This window comes from Ptychodera flava, chromosome 13, assembly GCF_041260155.1.
Source record: "Ptychodera flava strain L36383 chromosome 13, AS_Pfla_20210202, whole genome shotgun sequence".
NCBI lineage: Eukaryota > Metazoa > Hemichordata > Enteropneusta > Ptychoderidae > Ptychodera > Ptychodera flava.
The window spans coordinates 39,325,746-39,346,042 of NC_091940.1; the positions used below are offsets into that span (position 1 = coordinate 39,325,746).

General features: G+C 37.7%; 1 protein-coding gene across 3 annotated transcripts; it reads left to right on the top strand.

Moving 5' to 3' along the window:
• Positions 1 to 599: 599 nt before the first annotated feature.
• Positions 600 to 12,851, top strand: LOC139148417 (uncharacterized). Of its 3 annotated transcripts, none has more exons than XM_070719865.1 (7): positions 600 to 754; positions 2,755 to 2,829; positions 4,804 to 6,671; positions 7,609 to 7,775; positions 8,525 to 8,709; positions 11,165 to 11,263; positions 12,613 to 12,851. In XM_070719865.1, exon 3 carries the CDS (start codon positions 5,419 to 5,421, stop codon positions 6,454 to 6,456), a length of 1,038 nt encoding a protein of 345 aa, XP_070575966.1. In that variant the 5' UTR covers positions 600 to 754; positions 2,755 to 2,829; positions 4,804 to 5,418; the 3' UTR covers positions 6,457 to 6,671; positions 7,609 to 7,775; positions 8,525 to 8,709; positions 11,165 to 11,263; positions 12,613 to 12,851. The 3 variants fall into 3 exon arrangements, with proteins under 3 accessions (XP_070575966.1, XP_070575968.1, XP_070575967.1); XM_070719867.1 differs by having other exon boundaries at positions 12,613 to 12,849; XM_070719866.1 differs by lacking the exon at positions 2,755 to 2,829.
• Positions 12,852 to 20,297: the final 7,446 nt, after the last annotated feature.

Below are 20,297 nucleotides of genomic sequence, written 5' to 3' on the forward strand. Positions count from 1 at the left end.
TCTATAGCCCATTGATTGGATAATCACTCGTGTTCCCACCTCGAATCGTGTTTTTCACACAGCACATCAAAAACGAAGATAGGCGAAGTGACCGGAGTCATGTGACTGCTCACCTGATTTTAACTTATCAGCTGACATACATCCATTATATCACAGGAGGGGTGTCAGATACGGACGAAGATAAAGTTGGAACAAAGTCCAACCTAATATATCACGGACGAGATAACGCTGAGTACACTATGTCTACACCTTAGTTATCATTTAACAGGTCGCCGCCATATGTTTGAAGCATTTTGCCATAAAACCCCTGGAACCATGTTCAAAATCGCCACAGAAAAGAAATAATATCCTTTGCTTTTGGACTTTGCCTGTTTTCGTATTTTCAGAGGTTTGTTTTCACTACATGCGCTTTTCTCGTAACTGACCTACAAAGTTTACAAATGTTATAAATAATTCAGGTGACTGGAGGTCAAAGTTGTACCGGTCAAGTGACTTGGGAATTTTATCATGTGATAAACGCATGATAAATACGTCATGAACAAGATTGGCCAATCAGATAACAGTACTGCATCAGCCCATCTGATTAGTATGCAGTTTCAGCTCTCACGAATTTCCATTCCCAATGCACGCATGAGATTCTCTTTTTTCGTTAGAAATATTAGGTAAATTTTGGGGCAGCGTCTTGTTCTACTGTGTTTATTCGATGCTCGATGCCTTCTCGCCATCGGTATGGAAACCGGACAGCTCCAAAAGAGTAAGTTTTTATACTTTTATAGAAGATGGGCTGTCAAAGAATGAGCGTTCGCGATCAGGAGCTGGCCTGGCCACGCTCGCGCTTGCCGACGAAATTCACGTGTGTCGCAAGCCCGGGTCGCAAGTTGCCTGCAGGTTCATTCTCTTTCACTGATGAGTCGATTTTTTGCGGGCAGAATTGTTACTTGTACACCATCGTGCACCTAGCACCTCGCGTGAAACAGCCTTTAATATCATTGATTGGATACGTTTCCTCTCAATTATTTCAGTCTTCACGCAGCAAAACATGGAGATGTTGAAATTCGCGCAGTTACCAAAGACGTTGGTTGAAACCAAAGTGTGAAAGGGGTGGCCAGACTCACATCATCCCGTCTCCTGGGATGACGGCATGAGGTCCTTGAAGAACTGTTTATAAAACACTACACTAACTCATGGAGCTAGTTTATTATTGCCTTCAAAATTATGTCCCAAATTTACCGATCAAATCAGCTGCACACAAATTCTGAAGCATTTGCAATCCTGAGCCATCACAACCACATCGACGAAGTGTATAAATTCTACAGTTCAATGCTGCATGCTTGATCGTCAAAATTTCTGAACATCCCATACCTGGAATTTTTTCTACAAAAAAGCCACCCTTGATCTTCAAAAATACACGAGAAAAATAAACCAGAAAACAGCCCTAGTAGACTAGAACATTGAGATTCTCTTGACGCATCAATGTAGTCTAGTGTTGTTGTCTGCACCATCGTACCTCCATTTACCAGTAAGTCAGTCTGGGGCGACATGATGACAAGAATTAGCCGTACCATGATGACGCTTTTGTAAAAAAATTCATTTTCAATTGGGCATTTACATTGCTGTACATCTAAGAACGTTATTTACCAGATTTCAGAGGGGTGCTTTCACGCATCAGCTTTGGCAAAAAAGTACCCCAGCCTTTTTTGTTTTTTTCATGGACCTAGATGATGAACAAAAATTTCCCCTTTTCCGTGATATTAGGAACACGCAGAGATACCCATTTTCCCTGAGAGTGCCACGTACCGGGCTGTAGTGGGAAAGACTATCGAATGCATTAGTTTCCCATAGGTGGTGACGTGTTTCATACTGAGTTTTCAGCTCAAACATATTTTTTTTGCATTACGTTAACGAACGATGAAGTTAAACGCAAGGTTAAAGTTAAGTAGCCTTCCCACTTAGCCCTGCGTACGATGCTGTGTGTTCCGCTACAGCTAATCGCCCCGCTTAGCTGTAGCGGAACACACAGCATCGTACGCAGGGCTACCTTCCCACTGTGAAACAGGTTGCGTACTGTACAACTTGGATACTTTGTTGTCCTCTTGAAAGTGTTCAGTTAAAAAATTTGTACTTTGTCCAATTTTTTAATGTACCATACCACACTCTCTGCTAGTGTGAGTTGAGTATAAGGGACTAAAGATTGATTGATTGTTAAGTCATCAGAAATCCAAATGGACGCGCATGACTTTTACCAGCACAAAATAAAGGTGGAACCAATGTTTGTTATTCTAATCACGCGAAGGAGTTAAAATTCACTCTGAGAAATATATCACAAAATACTAACTTTCTATTCAGTAGTTCTCGCGATTTTTATCAGATTATAGGGCATGATGTTTAACATCTATATATTACAGAGGTCACCCCTAAAAAGTTCTTTGCAAACTCCCAAGTTTAAAATATGTAATCTAAGTTGGTCTTGTTGCACAATAGCATGAAATAATGGTAGATAGATATGTCCATAGGGGAAAAAATCTGCAAAAGACACAAATGAAATGAAGAAATGCAGTTTTTTGGTCTTTTGGGCAAAGTTCGCTGTGGTTTTGAAATCAGAATAGGATCCAAGTTTGCTGAAAATGTTTTTCTTCTTATGCAAGTGCAGCAGTGCATTTTATGTTGAGTTGAAAATTGTGTTTGTCTCTCCCATGGAGTAGTAAATATATCTCTGACTTATCTGACATTTTTGTTGTGTTTTTACTCTTTTAGAGCCAGCTGATCTTTTGTTATGTAAAACCTGTCTGAGATCTTGCCAAACCGTGAGGGAATTCCTGTTTCATAAATGTAAGTGCCCATGATCAGGGTTTTACATCACTTTTAACTTTTGAGAGTCCCTGGGACTCCTGGTGTTAGAAAATGGGAGTCCTACATCAAAATATGGGGGTCCCATTTATTTCACAAAAATGTTTTATAGTTTATCAATGCCATGGTCTTCACTGTGTTCAATTAGTATTAATTTGCATACACAGAGACAACAAGGTTCCATATTGTACATGGAGGGGTAACTATTGTGCAACACATGCACACAACTATAGGGCATATTCAACTGACTCTGTATAGTTTGAACCGCCTGTATAACTATAATGAAGAGTTGAAGACAAAACACATTTCACTAACCTTTTTATCGATTAATTTTGGTGTTTGACCCAACTTACATTAGTTTAATTCACGTACGCGTGTGTAACTATCTGTGGCTTATCGAGTCACGGACTCGTACTACCATACATACTAGTCAATCCGTTCGCCAAGTTTGATCACATTTTTTGACAAGCACGCCACAAAATCCGCCACAAAATGGAAAGAAACCACTAAGTATCGAGAAAAAAGTTTCATGTCCGGTTTATTTCAGTTAAAAAAATGCGTAACACGTAGGAAATGTCTCGCAATGTCAACAGTTCAGAACAACTACATTTCATTTACAAACCGGGTCGACTGTTATGGCCGTCTCGCTTCAGGACGGCCGGAGGTCAAATATCAACAGTTTAAAGGGGCTTTTTGGCAGTCAAACGCTTGAAAATTCACAAAATACACTTCAATTTAACCGAATCCTTACAAATTTCTCAATCTTGCATGTTTTGGACTTCGAAAACCTTAACCTCGGGTTCCATGTCGAGAGTTAGGCATCACACAGTGCCGCCATCTTGGCCGCCGATACGTTCGAAGTTCACTATCGCGATCGATTTGGTCACCAAATCGAGTCATTTTTCCATAAAATATTCTCAAAAAAACTGTAAAATCTATCATTTCTATCACCCAGAGGGCAGTAGCTTGGCATAATATAGTTGTCTTCCGTGTCTACGGCATGGTAAAGCTTTCAAAACGTACGTACGTGTTTCGTTCAATGCACTGTGGCCGTATCCGCGTACGGGTGAAACTGCAGACCTGATTAAATATTCATGAAAACCGCTGACCTCTTTTGAAGAAAGTTCGCATAAATTACTGGAATTTTCGATTGTTAGGCTGCATGATGTCATTATTTTAGTCCTTATATGGTACTAAACTGGGTTCAAAGGGTCAGGAATACCCTCCTTCTGGCTGAGTTCGGCAATGCATAGCTAAGTTAGGCATAAGCATAGAACGCAATCACTGTCGGTTTATATACCGACGTGGCGCTGAGAGCGAGAATGCCGTGTCGGTTTATAAACCGACGCGGCACTTTAAGGGTTAAAGTACGGGGTCGGTAAGGTTTACTGGGATGTGTTTTACGTGTTCAGCAGCTTCGCAAGGTGTACACCAGCAACAGATATTGCTGCGTCCCAAGGGACGCGTGGTTTAGTTTTTGAGGGGTCCTGCGTCCGGTTTTATGCGTAAAGGACGCAGAAATGCGCGTCATGTAAAACCCTGCATGATGACCAATCCATCTCTGTCTGCATTGTACAATGTTATGTAATTTTACAAATGTGACAACTTGACACGAAAAAGTTAATTGCACTGAAAAAAATCTTATGCTTTTATTTGCACTGTCAAGTAATTGTTTAATAACTATAATAATTGTCCCTAAAGAGGTTACCGATGCAAACATTTTGTATGATTTTGAAACAAAACATTGGGTTCAAAGTGTCATTTTAATCACTTACATATTAAAGAATGTGTCTATCTGATCTAAACTTGAGAATCATGATTAAAGAATATTGTAGAAGATTATGTAAAGCATGGTGCATTTTGAAGGCTACAGGAAATGGTTAATGAATAATAGAGTTCATGTTATTTCTATATTATTGTAGTCTTCATTTAGTTATTTTTATTTTGTTGCTTTAGGTACCTGTGGAAAGTATCCTCAAAACTGTGACCTTTGTGACAAATCTATCAACTCCAAGATAGAACTGGAGGTTCATTATCATGCTGGCATAATATTTTGCCAAGGAGTCAGAAAGATGGCCCGCATCGGTTTAGCACAAGCAGCAATACTCCAAAAGTACAATCCACCTTGGTACCTTCGGAAACACTTGGCAAGACCAAACCATATGCAAGGCAAAGTGACTCAATCAACACTACACTGAAACAGATACAAACTCAGACGGATTCAGACAGTAGTAAGGCAAGTACAGCTAAAAGACTAACAGCTGAACCACCAACCTCAATAGAAAATAAAAGTATTGAAAATGCAATCATTAAGCCAGGCTTGGATGCAAATCTTGATATTGTCGGAGCCCTGCACGGTGTAGCTGCAGCCCTGCAACCAATCACAGACTTAACATGTGGGAAGACTGAAACTAACCCTGAAACAACACGGATTATTGGGGTCTTGAAGAATGTGGCATCTGCTTTAAACCCTCTCCTGAAAGACAATCTGACTGTGAAGGTCAAGGACAAGAAACAGCAGAAGATAGAACAATCCAGGATGCAATAGAACAATTACATCATTTGTATGTGATGCTGGAAAAAGGTTTAAAGGAGATGATCAAAAATGGGAAAAATTCCGGGAAAGGAGAGTCTTGCTATGCTTGTACATCACTGACTGTTGTAATCAATGGTACAATGGAAATAATTGCCAAGCCAAAACAGACAGACATCGTTCATAAAATGAGGCTGCCAGTTCAGCAAAAAGTACAGAGGTGCATTGACACATCACAGCCCATTCCTCAACATCCTCAGAAGGTGTCTACAATACTGAAATACAGTGAAAAGACAGGGCTGACTGAACTGTCAAGCCAAAAAGTTGCCGGTGTTGCATCTCCATTCCATTTGCCTCCAGGAATGATGATGGTGAAGTGTCAAGATCCAGTGCCTGGAATGCTTCAACATGGAATACCATTGGTAAGGTTACCTGGATTTGTACAGTCTCTTCCAAGACCAGCCAGCGTTCCTTCCAAAAGCCAACATGGTAGTGTGGCTGTTGCTGCTAGTCAGATGACCAGTGGAACCAAACCAGTTATCCTTGCTGCCAGTTCTGTACAAAACCAAATGAATCAAACATCATCACCACAGTTGCTATTTGTGCCAAATACCATCAAAGTCACTACAACCGGGCAGACAATTCCAACAGCTTTTACATCATATAAACCTGGGGGTCAATTAGCTATAAACACCCAATCACATAGTGTTCAACCTTCACAACATAGGCCAGCATCTGGTAATTCTTGTGGAGCTGTTGCTGACAATCAACAAGCAAGAGTAGAAGATCCAATCAACATGTCAAAGTCCTCCAACAATACCACTACATTCCCATCATCAAGTCCCCAGCGACCTCTGACCCCAGAACATGCAAATTCTACCATTCCAAGTAGCCCTGGGAAACATGATGGAGCAGGGAAGATTCCAACACCGCATGGTAAATCCTCAGGCAATGTTTCATTTGAAGATCAATTAGTAAGGATTGAAAATCTTGTTGAAGATTTATCAACAAAGAAGAGAAAAGCAGATAGTGAAACCACAGATTGTACCACAAATAAGCAGCTGAAGTTGAGATAGAGAGTAATGATGGTGTTAAACAGAAATTGAACATCAAAGCCGCTGACTTACCATTAGAGGAAGATACAGTGTCAATGTCTACAAAGCAGAATGACTCTTTGATTCAGAAAGTCATCCACAGAGCAGCAATGGAGAAGTGACATCCAATGGCATTTTAAAAGACATAGATGGTAATGTCAAAGCTAATGGAATGGGAAATGGTACAACATGCCAAGGTAAATACAATTTAAGGTGTACTCTACATAAATTATGCCTTTTGTTATCATTATTTCTGTTGGTAAACTGTATACTTACATACACTGCACATTAAAAAATAGCCATGGTTAGAGCAACACACAACTTGTTTATGTGTTGCGAGAAATTCACTGAACACAGCCTGACAGATACCGGGAATACGTATGCAGAATAGATACAGCAATTGAACTCAGAAATTGAACTTTTCATTTACACTTACAATGTGTTGAGTTCCTTGGCATGCAATCATGACAGAAGTTCATGCTTCAGTTCTCGCATTACTTGTCATCACATTAAATTAGTATGCACCTCGAAAGTGAAAGACTTAAACATTTGCTGAAACTTTCCTTAAGGAATCTTTCAACCATTCTCTTTCAAAATCAAGAATAAAAATTGGGGGTCACTGTGGAAATTTTGGTACAAGAGAAACAAATAACCCAAGATTAACTGATATTTAAAATTCAAAATGGCCACCATTCCTGTGTTAAATCTATGGAGAAATATGAAATTTTCGAATTTGGATGAAAAGTTTTCTTACATCAAGAGCTTTAAAATGAGCCCCCACAAGTGGTAGATCAGAAAAGAATTGTAAAAATTTGAGAGTCAGAATATCTATCCCCTAGTAGGTGCGTTCTACCATAATATTAAAATTTCTACTGCTCTGTGTAAACAAATGTTTGACTTTTCCTAGGTGCGTTTTATAACCAATGTGAACATATAGCCACAGTTGGGTTTTTGAGAGATTGTACTCTCTTTATCAAGTATGGCAATTTTTTAAACATCATTGTGATGGTTCTCAATTTTTCAAATGCAAAGTGGGATAAAAACCACATCAAAATTCAGTACATTTGTGATAAATCTTGCAGTTTCAATGTTGAAGTACAGATCAATGCACAGTGATTTAATTTCTCTTCATAGGTAGCAATCCATGGCAGTCTCCTGAGCTGAAACTGGATACTTCATGTACAGAGAAAGTTGATGAACCTTTAGTCTCCGTCATCGTTGACCAGCCTAGATGCAAGGGATGTGAAACTTTGTTTCCCTTCCTGTACCAACAATACCCAGACATCAAAAACGTCCATAAAGTAGGTTACAGGCAGAGTTTATAAAACAAAACACGGTCATTTTTGTGAGTTTTAGTTTTATCATGGAAGGATGAATAGAGTATTGTATCTTTGCAGTAAAAAGATAAAGCCTAGTACCGTACTCAGCATTACAAACTGAATTCCTTTACCAATCTAAAGTCAGAGATGAAGTCTATATGAGATTTTCAGTTGTATGGTTTGTATTTTGAAAATATTGTAGCGTCATGTGAAAACCGAGTCCTCACAGTTCACATCTTTGTGCATAAGACACTGACAGAATATAATAAAATACTGTTAAATGCAGCCAAACTTTCATTCTGGCAGGAATCCAAGTTTTCAGGCAGCAGTCACAAAGGCCGCTGTTCCCGTGTGTACCTTTTACAGCAGAGCAAGACAAAGAGACAATTGAACTCATGCAAATACAGTGTCTTTGAAGCAAAGTTTTCTCACATTACCCAGTGAAAACATGTCAGTATAGACAAAACCAATCTGACCAAATAAGATGTGCACATGGCATAACCTCTTTCTCTCAGTATACCAGTAGAGAGACAACCAATGGCTGTGAAGAATGGCAAAGGTGGACATGTTGACATTCATACATCTTATTTTAATATGATTGGAACTTGATTTGCCTTTATCATAGGTCTTGTTCTGATGCTGTGTTTTCATAACATTAGTTGTCTTCATAGCCCAGGACTTTCTAAACCCTAACAATAATGGCCTCCCACTTCTTATGTCCATTTTTTCAGACCATTCTGTCAGACTTGACACCACCGTACAAGTGCCCTGACTGCAAGTACCAGTGTATTGATGAAATGACCACAATGCATCATTATGCAGAGGATCATGGGGGTTTTCGGTGCCCACAGTGTAAGGTATCATGTGAAGATACGTCCAGTCTCAGACACCATGTGTCAGTGACCCATTTAATCAGGTAAGCCATCTCAGAATGAATGATAATGCTATCACCTAGACTTTATCATTTAGCTTAACTGGTAAACTTACTTCTGATAAAACCTATAGGAAGATCATAGAATAGTATGTCCAATGTTGAACAGAATTACACAATGTTTTTCCTGGGGGATATCTTCTGGTTACATGTAAGGAAAAGCAGAGAGGGCTTATTATTTATGACATAAGCACTCCAAAATTTATACGCAAAATCAAATATTATTTTAAATTTTTGACAAGACTTCAAGAAATTCATTACAGGAAAGGGGAAAGTGGCTTTCTATTACTACTGATATTATCACTGAAACCTCAAAATGATATTGTTACAAACCTGAGTAAAAACTGTATAGATACACAAAGGTGCAAAGAGATAAATTTGCTGTAATGCTATAATTGACAGCAACCATTGTCATTCATGATATGCTATATTTAGTAACAAACCTAAAATCACAATCAGTGATGATAACGAAGACAGACACAACTACAACAGTAAAGTTCTACATCTGAAATAGCTAGGAATATGAAAAGTGTTGTCATCTGCTTTTTTCAAGCATTCTGAGAGAGTCAAGTGATTCAAAAGGCAGTATTTTTTCATGGTGATGCTGTTCACACTACTTAAGAATTTTGGCACATTTAATATGACAGCCAACAATTTCAAATGGACTTTGAAATTCTACTCCAGGATGTACCGTTATGTTTGAGCAACCAGACCATTGGTTTTTGTAATTTGTAATTTGTAATTTTATTACTCCAAGTCAGTGCATCCATAAATAGATTTTCATGAATTGAATAAAATACATGCAAATATACCGAATAAAAATAAATAAATAACTCAATACAGAGTTTGAAAACTACACATCAAAAGGATAAGCATAAAAAGTTGGTGAGCACCGTATATTCAATTAAAACAAGCAGGAAGTTGACATGCGGAACGGTCAAGAATGGCTCAGAAAAGAATAAACAGGCACAGTAAAGTAGTTTAAATTTAGTATTGGCAATGGTGGATGAACGATATTTGAATGAGCGACTGTGGGCTTTAGAAACATGATATTTACTTCTGGTGTTATACTGGTGAATTGTTGAATTTTTTGTGAGAAGGTCAGACAAGTTTATTGTTGATACATCTGTGAACTAGATTTTTTAAGTGTTGGTCGTGCCTTTCCTGGATAATTGGCCAGTTGAGTGAATTTCTGTAAGATGTAACATGGTCTGACTTTTTGAGTCCACACTGAATGCGAACAGCAAAATTAATTATGCGTTGTAGATTGCTTTTGAGAGTAATATTACAGTTGGAAAAGACAGTATCACAGTAGTCTAAAAGGGAGAAAACTGTAGCTGAGATAACATTCTTGTGAACCTTTTCTGGAATACATCGTCTGACACGGGCCAATTTCCTCAGACGAAAGCCACATGCTCGATGGAGGTAGGCAACATGGTTGGACCAGCTGAGTATTTGGTCAAGTCTTAAACCTTAGCAGGTGGCAGAAGGAGATTTTAGAGTATAAGTTACATTTTTCAGGTGTAAATTTACCACTTCACATGACTGTTGAAGTCTGCCAGAAAATTCCAGTGCTGGCCACTTTGATAATGAATTTATGGGAAAAGGAATATATTGTGTACATTTTGTATCAGAAATATCTAAATGACCTTGCCCTGTTGTACATCATGAAATCTTGACAGTTTTGAAGTTGTAAGTTTCACACCCTCTTCATCAGGTGTAGTGGGTGTCACACACTGTATCAAAACGATTTGGTGACGTGATTGTGTTGATAGTATTGTTGACAGTGAGATGAAAACCTTAAATTTTCACTCATTTGTCCCTTTCTAAAAACCTTGATGTTTTTTTGCCCATATTTGAAGACCTGCCATCTTGTGCTATCACATAGGACCATTATTGTCCTGGGGAATGACATCAGAACATGACATGCCCTCACCATCTGTCTCTGAATTTTATTCCCATAGTGCGCCCTCAACGGCATAATTTTAATTAGAGGTGCTAGCTCAGGCCTCAACTTTTTCTGTTCTTTTTAATGTTTAAGCTGCTTAACCCTTTCATAACCTTGGTTTGGCCCAAAACCATTGGTATCAATTGTAAGTGTGAATCTCTTTACAGGGAATTAGGGTGAATAGTTTGCATGTACAGGGGTATGTAAGTAAAGCACCTGATATGACCCAGACAAGTGTGTCTACGGTACTCAAGACTAAGAGAGATAATGATGACATCACTGATAACAATTGCTCATATTTATCGCATGTGCACACTTCCAAACAGAATACACAACATACAAAAAATGCCAGCGAAGACATCAAAATCAGTAAAACATCATTTGTTACCTCAGACACAAAGACAGTCATGCAGAGACCCACAGCTTATTATGTTGTTCTGTGATATTTCATCCACACATTTGTAATTTCTTGTTCTTATTTTCTATTTCAAGGGCTACTGAAGTATAGGAGTTCCTATTTATCTTTTGACTGACTTTGTACATACATGTATGTAAAAGCAAGTATTTTGATCTTCATTATAAAGGTTACAGGTAAGTAAATTCTCAAGCTCTTTCAGTGTATTTTCACTTTTCAATTCAATGCAATACTTATGACAGCAGATCCCCATACAGATAGCCAGAGCTATTCAAAGTTACCTGAAATTGGTGGCAATTTGCATGAAATTACAAGAATTATCAGTGACATCAAGCTTTGCTGAGACTGATGGACACCATAAACACTGTTTAACTCACATTTCGGTGCATTGATATCGAGGGATCAGATTTTGAAACATCAGATCATGTGCACATTCAACATCTGCTCTCATACAGCTGTTAAGTAAAAGCTTACCCTTATGGTTCTTGAATATCCTTGAAAGTCATTGAATTTTAAAGCCATTGGGAAAGTCCTTGAAAAGTCGCTGACAATGAATGAAATTTGGGCGTAGAAAGTCCTGATAAATTGAACAGGCCACCCTTGATTTTCAAAAATCATGAAATAATCTGTCATAATATTATCAAAATGACATATAAATAATTTATAAAATGTTTTTAAATTTATTCCTGGAAAATGGTCTTTAGACCTTGAAAACTCCTTTGATATTGCTGAAAAGTTCCTGAAAGTCCTTTAAATATGTTAAGCGAATTTTAATTTCCTTCAAGTACTTATGATTCGAAAGGCTATGTAGGAGAAGTAATGCGTTGCTGTGAAGGAATATACTGTTTTTATAGAGGCTCCCAGTTTGTGCCCAGTTTGAAGTCACTGATAATAGTACCAATCTTCAGTAAACTGTCTGTAATATCAAGAAATTTTAAAACATCAGAGATATCAAATTGGCAAACTGTAATTTATTTCTGTTGTATGTGTTTGTATGCTTTCAAGGAGAAGGCATTAAAGAAATTACCGTATGATAAGTTGTGTACAGACCTGTGCATTACATATCCATATATCCATATGTACGTACAATTTAATTCACACACACACACACACACACACACACACACACACACACACACATATATATATATATATATATATATATATATATATATATATATATATATATATATATATATATATATGTGTGTGTGTGTGTGTGTGTATATATATATACCGGTATATATATATATATATATATATATATATATATATATATATATCTATATATATATGTAACAGATATTACAAATGTCACATGCTTTGTGTATGAGTGTGTGTGTGTGCAGAAAGACAGACTTACATACACACTCATAAATAGGAGAACAAATGAAAAAAGATATGAATACATGACTCATAGAAATCTTAAAGCCTTCATCAGAAAATGCAAAACTCATTGATAAAGTAGTGAATTTGATTTCAAAGCCTATAATAATGTGCTTTTGTTTGTTTCTTTCATATTTAGATACTACCAGTACTCTAATTTGCAACGTTTTTCAATTGATGTTACCAATGGGTTGACAATAGAATATTCATCAAATGCTGTGTTGGACAGAAGTTGATCAGTGAATGGAGAGTGCAGAAGTCGTGAGGAGAACACTTCAGTAAATACTTCACCTGCAATGGATATTTGGACAATTTGAATTTTATACTTTGAAAAGTGGCATGATCTTCAACCCAACGTTTAGTGTAACATAACCTTATAATGTGATTGTTTGTGACTGGGAAAGTGCATCTAGGTGATCAATTAATGCAATATAATGAAATGTGTACAGCAGTACTCAACTTTTCAATGTAAATAAAATATTATTGTGTATAATTGCAACATTGTTAAGACACCATAAGCCGTGATTCCCTTTCTCTGTGCAGCCAACATTAACAACTTGCCAAGAGCCTGTATATGAGATATGACTCTGTATTTTATGTCAAGATATATGCAACTGTCCACTGAAACCAGGTCACTACCGTACATCATGTTAGATAGGTCGTACAAAGGTTTTAAAGATACCACTGCAATAAAATTCTCTAGCAATGAGTTCTGTGGCATGTTGTGTTAGCAAAGTATTTCATGTTATGCTAGGCCTACAAAAACCACTTTGGCTAGAGCAAGTAATTCTTTGTTTTCATTTGCACTTGCTGAGGTCTCAGAGTTTACCAGAAAAAAAACTTTTCTGGTTGAATGTTCCATTGTTAATGATATTCCATCACAAATTAAAGCCGTGACTTTATATAACGACAAAATACTTTCTCACTGCAGTCCTATGACTATCATTAGACCATAGTGTGATGAAACATTGTATCCTCCAGATGCATAAAGTTGACACAAATGAGAATGTTGTTTGAGAAAATGTCAAAAATGGTAAATTGATTTTTGAGTTAAGTTTGTGTGTGTTCAACCACTTACTCGCCTACCTTTTTTGGAATTTTGAGTGAATGCAAAACACAGGATTTACTTTAAATTAAAACACAAGCACTGTAAATGCAACATCTGCACTAGGGAGGGAGGGGGTTTGGCTGTATTTCGATTACTGTGCCCAAAAATCAAACTACATGTTTTTATATCACAGTATCTCGCCACACATTTTTATGTATCGCAAAATATATTGCGCTAAGTTGTTTGGCATGTGCCAGGCCAGCCAGTGACATGCGGCACCAGTGCTACATCAGCATTCTTTAGACTTACATGTGGTTCAGTGCACATGTAAAATAACATAACAATCATTTTTTATACTTTTTCAATCCATTATATTTCGTTCTATTAGTTGCATCGTTGTAGAGTTGGCGCTAAACAAAGATTGATAGATTGATTTTAGAGGGGGTACAAAGATTGATTTTAAAGGGGTGGTAGCGTATGTGTGATTTCATATTGATGTTATCATGGATTGTAGGTATGCTGATATGCTGCTTGGAGTTAGACTTGGTTGGATTTTTCATACTTTTGAACTTTCGTTAACGGCGGGGGGGGGGGGGGGGGGGGGGGGGGGGGGGGGGGGGGGGGGGGGGTGGGGGGGGGGGGGGGTGGGGGGGGGGGTGGGGGGGGGGGGGGGGGGGGGGGGGGTGGGGGGGGGGGGGGGGGGGGTTGAGACCGAATGCAATTACTTGTGTTTACTTTGTGCATGTTTTAATTATCCACAATCCCTTATCTCAACAGATTTTCTCTCCAACAGTCCACAACCCCTGTCCTGAAGATAACACATCTAAATACAATTAGTAATTGCCAACCATTGTTTTGTATCAGTGAAATCCTTACAAGGAGTTCAAGACAGAGAGTTAATGTGCCATTGTTTACCAATTTACCATCATTTCAAACATTCCAAGTGTGATGTGATACTGATATCAGCCCTTTAATCGGCTTGAGTTTTCCCTACAATGTTACTTGACAGTGTCTGTAACCTTTATAATATATCCTTTGCATTCTCATGTTTCATATTGTTTTACATTCCAGTCAAGTTTATACTTAACATTCTATTTATATGTTGTTAATATTTTCCATTGTATTTTACAATAAATGTCACATTGAGCCAATATTCCTGCAATGGGCCTAGTTCTCTGATGGACAGACTGTCTTATCAGCTCAGATTTGCTGTATGTATATATGTGCATGGGGAGTTCTTAGGATTGTATGTATGTATGTATGTGTATGTAGGTGTGTGTGTGTAGATATGTATATATGTGTATATATATATATATATATATATATATATATATATATATCTCTGTGTGTGTGTATGTATGTATGTATGCCTCAGTGTTTGTATGTGCATGCGTTTATGTATATATCGTATGTATTATATGTGCATCTGACCACAGAAACGAATTATCACCTTCAAATATTTAGTATGATAATTGATTTGTCATGGGTTGAAGATTGGACTTTGTTCAAATGACATTACTCCTAGCATATGCAAATTAATCTGAGAATGTTAAAATTGGGCAAAAATCAAAACCAGGAAGTACTGATGCAATTGCTAAAATATTTCTTACATATATCCAGGCTTATTGAATTTGCCGTAAAACTTGCAAATATAAATTTACTTGGTTTTTTTTTTTGTCAAAACCAAAAACAAATCAAAATAGTCTTCTGTGAAATCCCCCCTTCTATCCCAGTTATTAAATTTGGTTTGTTGGTTCCTGTATAAAATTTCAGATTTGTTCAAATATTATGAAATTTTCTTATATAATTACTTCTCTGATAGTTTTCAAAAACATAACTTTGATTCCTAGAGATGACCTGAGACAACTTTTGCAAGGTAGGTATATGTTACCACAATGAACACAACTAATGGTTCCAGTCCTGAATAAAGAGGACGCTATGTGTTCTCCAGACTCTGTACTCCCCAAAGACCTATGGAGGTATAAACAAACCAATGTACACAAATGCAGAAGGAAATACAGTAATTCTGTGTTTGCACACATGGGTTGGTTTGTACTCTATGTGGTCAATCCGAATTCCGGGTTTGACCTATTGTAGTACCCTACCACACAGGATAGGTATAGGGTACCACAATGTATAAAATGAATGGTGGTACCCTATACCTTAAAGGTATAAGGTACGACAATGGAATGAATGGTAGGACCCTATAGCCTCATAGGTAGGTGTAGGGTACCATGGTGTATAGGATGGTAATGAATGTTGGTATGTACCTATCCCATACTTGTAGGTATTGGGTACCAAAATGTATGAGTGGTGTTACTCTATAGACCTCACAGATTGTTAGAGGGTCTCCACATTATTTATCAACTATAGTATCCTATATATGACAGGTAGGTATTAGGTATTACAATGTACTCAGTGAATGGTTATGATGTTGGAACCCTATATCTTACAAGTGGGTATAGGGTACCACAATGTATAGAATAATACAGCAGGTGGACAATTATCATGTAAAATTAATTGAGAACTGTACTGCTCATATCTCTCTGGCCAGCCTTGTAGCCATTCTTCACTGTTGCCCAAAACATCCTCAAGTAGAAAGGCGAATCCTATTTTAGACCATTTAAATGATACTTTCTCTAACAAAAAGCTTTTTAAACATTTTTCAGAATTGAATGGTCACGAAAACTCTATCAAGAAGAGTAATCCAAGTGGGTGTTTTTGAAAATAAAAAATAAAAAACTGGTTCGTGTTTTTAGTGAAACGGAAAAATACGCATTCATAGAAGCTGGAATCCGTAGCGTGATATTCAGCGTGCCTGGGTTACTCCTGACTACCGCACAACTACGCTTCATTGCCCCTCTCTATGCGGAAAGCGAAACTCTATGTTGAGTTTGATTCAAACTGAAAAGACTCCGATAAAACGTCCAAAGAAATTGTTTACTACAATGTCCCTTCAGTCTATGTACATCGAAAACAAAATAAAAAACGGTGAAGGTCCAGAAAACGTTGATAATGATGATATCTTACTTCTGCAGCGTTCATGATTAACCTTGAACCTCTGCATACATCTGCATAATGTAATCATTTTTCCATTGTGGTTTTCAAATTATAGCGACACTCCGTAGTGTAAGTGGAGATGTGTGGTGTTTTCAAGATCTCACGACTAAGTATATGGTTTTTACATTCTATGCCTTGCTTAAGGCTTATGCGCGCCATTAACGGACATAAAAATATTAAAATATTTGTTCTGGTATCAACATTTTGGTTTACTCAAGTTTCATGACAAATATTTCTTACGGTCGAGGAAGCAAAAGAAAATTCAGATAAGAGGTGAGATTTAGAGTATTTTTAGAAATATACATGACTGTAGACACACATACACGGACAACGGCCCTGAATTGAAGCAAGCCGACATAAATGTCTTAAAACGATCATGCTACCATACTGTCGGATATTTCTATGTTAAAAAGCTTGTTATTAATGAAGTAAACACTACGTTTAGGATTAGGATTAATCCAGTCGATCCATTATCCACAACACTACGGGACGAATAGATCTGTCTGCACTATATCAGCGAATAGCACCAGTCACTTCTCTTATCCACACTGCTGTTGAATGTATTATCCATTCATTTCAATCTTTAACTCATCAGTCTACATCAACTGTCAGACAAAAATTAAACCATATAAAATGACAATTCTGTAACAAGCAAGAGAGTGGAAAAGTTGTTTCAGAATTGTACTACAAGGAACAAATATACTATAAGACGTACATCAGGAAGGATAATCAATAATTTCAATGATATATGAATGAACACAAAAATGAACACAATGAAACAACAGAAATCGCAAAACAGAAGTGGAAAATAAATAATAGCTAGAATCGAATACAAGGTATTTATTATCAAACAAATTGAAATAGATCCAAATATGCTACTTCTAACATCCCTTTAATGCTAACACGTCACCTCACTTTTTCCGTAGGAGTATAAAACGGTTTTTATCACGTATCGTTCACATTTTAATCTCTGAATAAACAAGAATGTCTACATGTCGGAAAACTCAGACTCAGGTAATAGTTTCTGTGCAGACTATCTTCGTGGGTAACCAAAGCACTCCACTTGACAGTGAACTGATCTCTACGAAGTTTCCACCAACACTGGAAAGTATATTTGGAACTAAAATTTATTTCTCACGAATCTTTCACACCTGAAGCTCAAATTAAGCAAGTGTTGGTCAGGTTACGAAACTCAAACTCATACTGCAGCTTCAAGGCGTCTCGACAGATCATCCGACAAAATGTTGCCACACACATTCAACATTACACAACATCAAAGATTCAACCCGAAATGAACACTTCCGAGAATTCCTACTAACACAATAATAGTTTTAGTATGCGGAGCAGTCTGTGAAATAACGCAGTTGGGAAACATGCAAGTCGCAGTTTCGACACTGGCGGGTTGCAGTTTGGCATGGCAACGCCATGATCTCGTTCGCAGATTGGAAACCTCTCCTTTCTGCAAGTGCAGCTCATTTTCAAGTGGCATGTCCCGATCGCTCCCTTATGTGTTTCCGCTTTCTGGACAATACAATGAAATTTCGGTGACCACAAAAATGACAACCTCAGTGTTCCATAATTGAGATTGGCCAGAAACTATGAAAGTTGCTTTGCAATTTATACCTTCACATATGATTTATTGTATAATATTTCTATCACGAACCTTCAGATTATTTTCTGAGCGTGTTGATTTTGAAATTATATTCAACGTTACCTATTGAAAGTGACGGAAAACGTGCAGAGGTTGAAAATGTCAATTATTCCAAAAATTTTGGTCATTCGATAAAACACAAAGATCACTTTTAAACGGATTGACAACCGAAAAATTGAGAAAATGACAACCGACAAGCTTAATGTCGAATTACTGTCGAGTACTGTGTGTGTTTTATCGGTCGTGGACGCTCCAAGTTGAGCACTTTAACCTGAATCGTAAAATAATTACGTGAAAGGTAAGTGATCAAACCGTTTTATACTCCTACGGATGTGTAAAATGAGGTGAGGAGTTAGCCTCAGAAAATGTTGTCCCTCTCAAGGGAACAGAGGCGAGTACTCTGCCGTGTGTGGGCGTTTATGGGCACTCCAACAAAATAAAGTCCACCGAAGCGGACAAAAAGTTCCCAAATTGCAGAATTCTCCTGTTTTTCACACTCGAAATTCAAATTAATTAACTTTTGCAGATTTAGCTTATATTCAAGCATGTAATTGACCTTTTTTCGACATACAGACACCTATAGCGGGTCAAGGCTTGGATAAAAGGCCTCCACAGGCAGGTAAGCTTTAATCCAGTCGAAACACTGAGAGTGTTGCATTCTTTCTAGAAGACATTTATCCAAGAAACTATCGGGTATCTTCACTAAACCAATCGGGATCAAAAACAGTAAAGAATTACATTGCCTAAACTCTTTTACTCAAGTGTGCTTGTAAGGTCAATGACCCTGAGTGACCCCATGTCAATCTAATAAAGTGCAGTATTGTTCTGTTACTTTGTTTTTGTTCCCTTTCTGAACTTTTTCCAGTATGGGTGAATCCTTTGTAGGCTACAGATGAGTGAGTACACTGTCATGCAGAGTGCTTTGATTACCCACGAAGATAGTTCGTAAAAAAGTAGTACCCGAGTATGATTTGTCCTACATTCACCCATGCTTAAAAACTTTAGATTAAGATGTGAAAGAAACGTGATGAAAAACGTTTTTTTTTACTCCTAGGCAGGTGAAAATTCAGGTGAGGAGATTGCTTCAGGAATGCATGCTGTCCTCTCATGGAAGTAGAGTCGAGTACTCGGCCATGTGGGGGCGTTTTGAGGCAACCCCAACCAAAAACAAGGTCCGCCGGAGCGGTCAAGTTTCCACAATCTTTCGAATTCCCCCCCCCCCCCTCCTGAAATTCAAAACAATAAACTCGCTTTGAAGTTAAAGCTGTCAGTCAAGCATGTAATTGACCTTCACTCCACATACTGCCACTCAACAGGTCGATTATTGAGTAAAAAGCCCCCAGAGAGAGGCAGGTAAACCTTTAAGTTAGTACGCGTCTCAATGAAGACTTAATAACTTTGCTCAAGCTTTTGTCGAGCAATATTTCAACTATACTCTTTCAAAATCAAGAATAAAATTTGGAGGCCACCGTGGAAATTATTGTACTAGAGAAATTACAAATTACCCATGATTTACCGATATTTCAATGTAAACTGCGAGCTCCAGAGGTAGTTGAAGGTAGTATGCGCCTTAATGAAAGACTTAAACTTTTGCTCAAACTTTCCCCAAGAAATATTTCAACCATTCGCTTTGAAAGTCAAGAATAAAAACTCGGACTTACCGTGCAAATTTTGGTACAAGAATAACAAATTACCCAAGATAGTCTCAACAGACGCACGATATAATGAACGCGTAGCAATATCCTGCTACGACATTAAGCTTGATTATGATTTGACCACTGGCAATTAGGCATCGCACACTACAGGAAATATGCAATAAACCATCTCTATTATCCCACAAAATGCTGACTTTCATAGCACTCAAGTTGTGTATGGATACAAAATGCTGACTTTCATAGCACTTAGTTGTGTATGGATAAATGACATACTCTGAGAGCACAGACCCGATTTAAGTGGTTGTAAATTGTCTAACTTCACAAAGCTAAAATTATTAGTTTGCCGACATCAAACCTGTTTTCTTTGGCCGAAAAGCTACCATCTACCATCTGCATTGCCATTGTCCAAC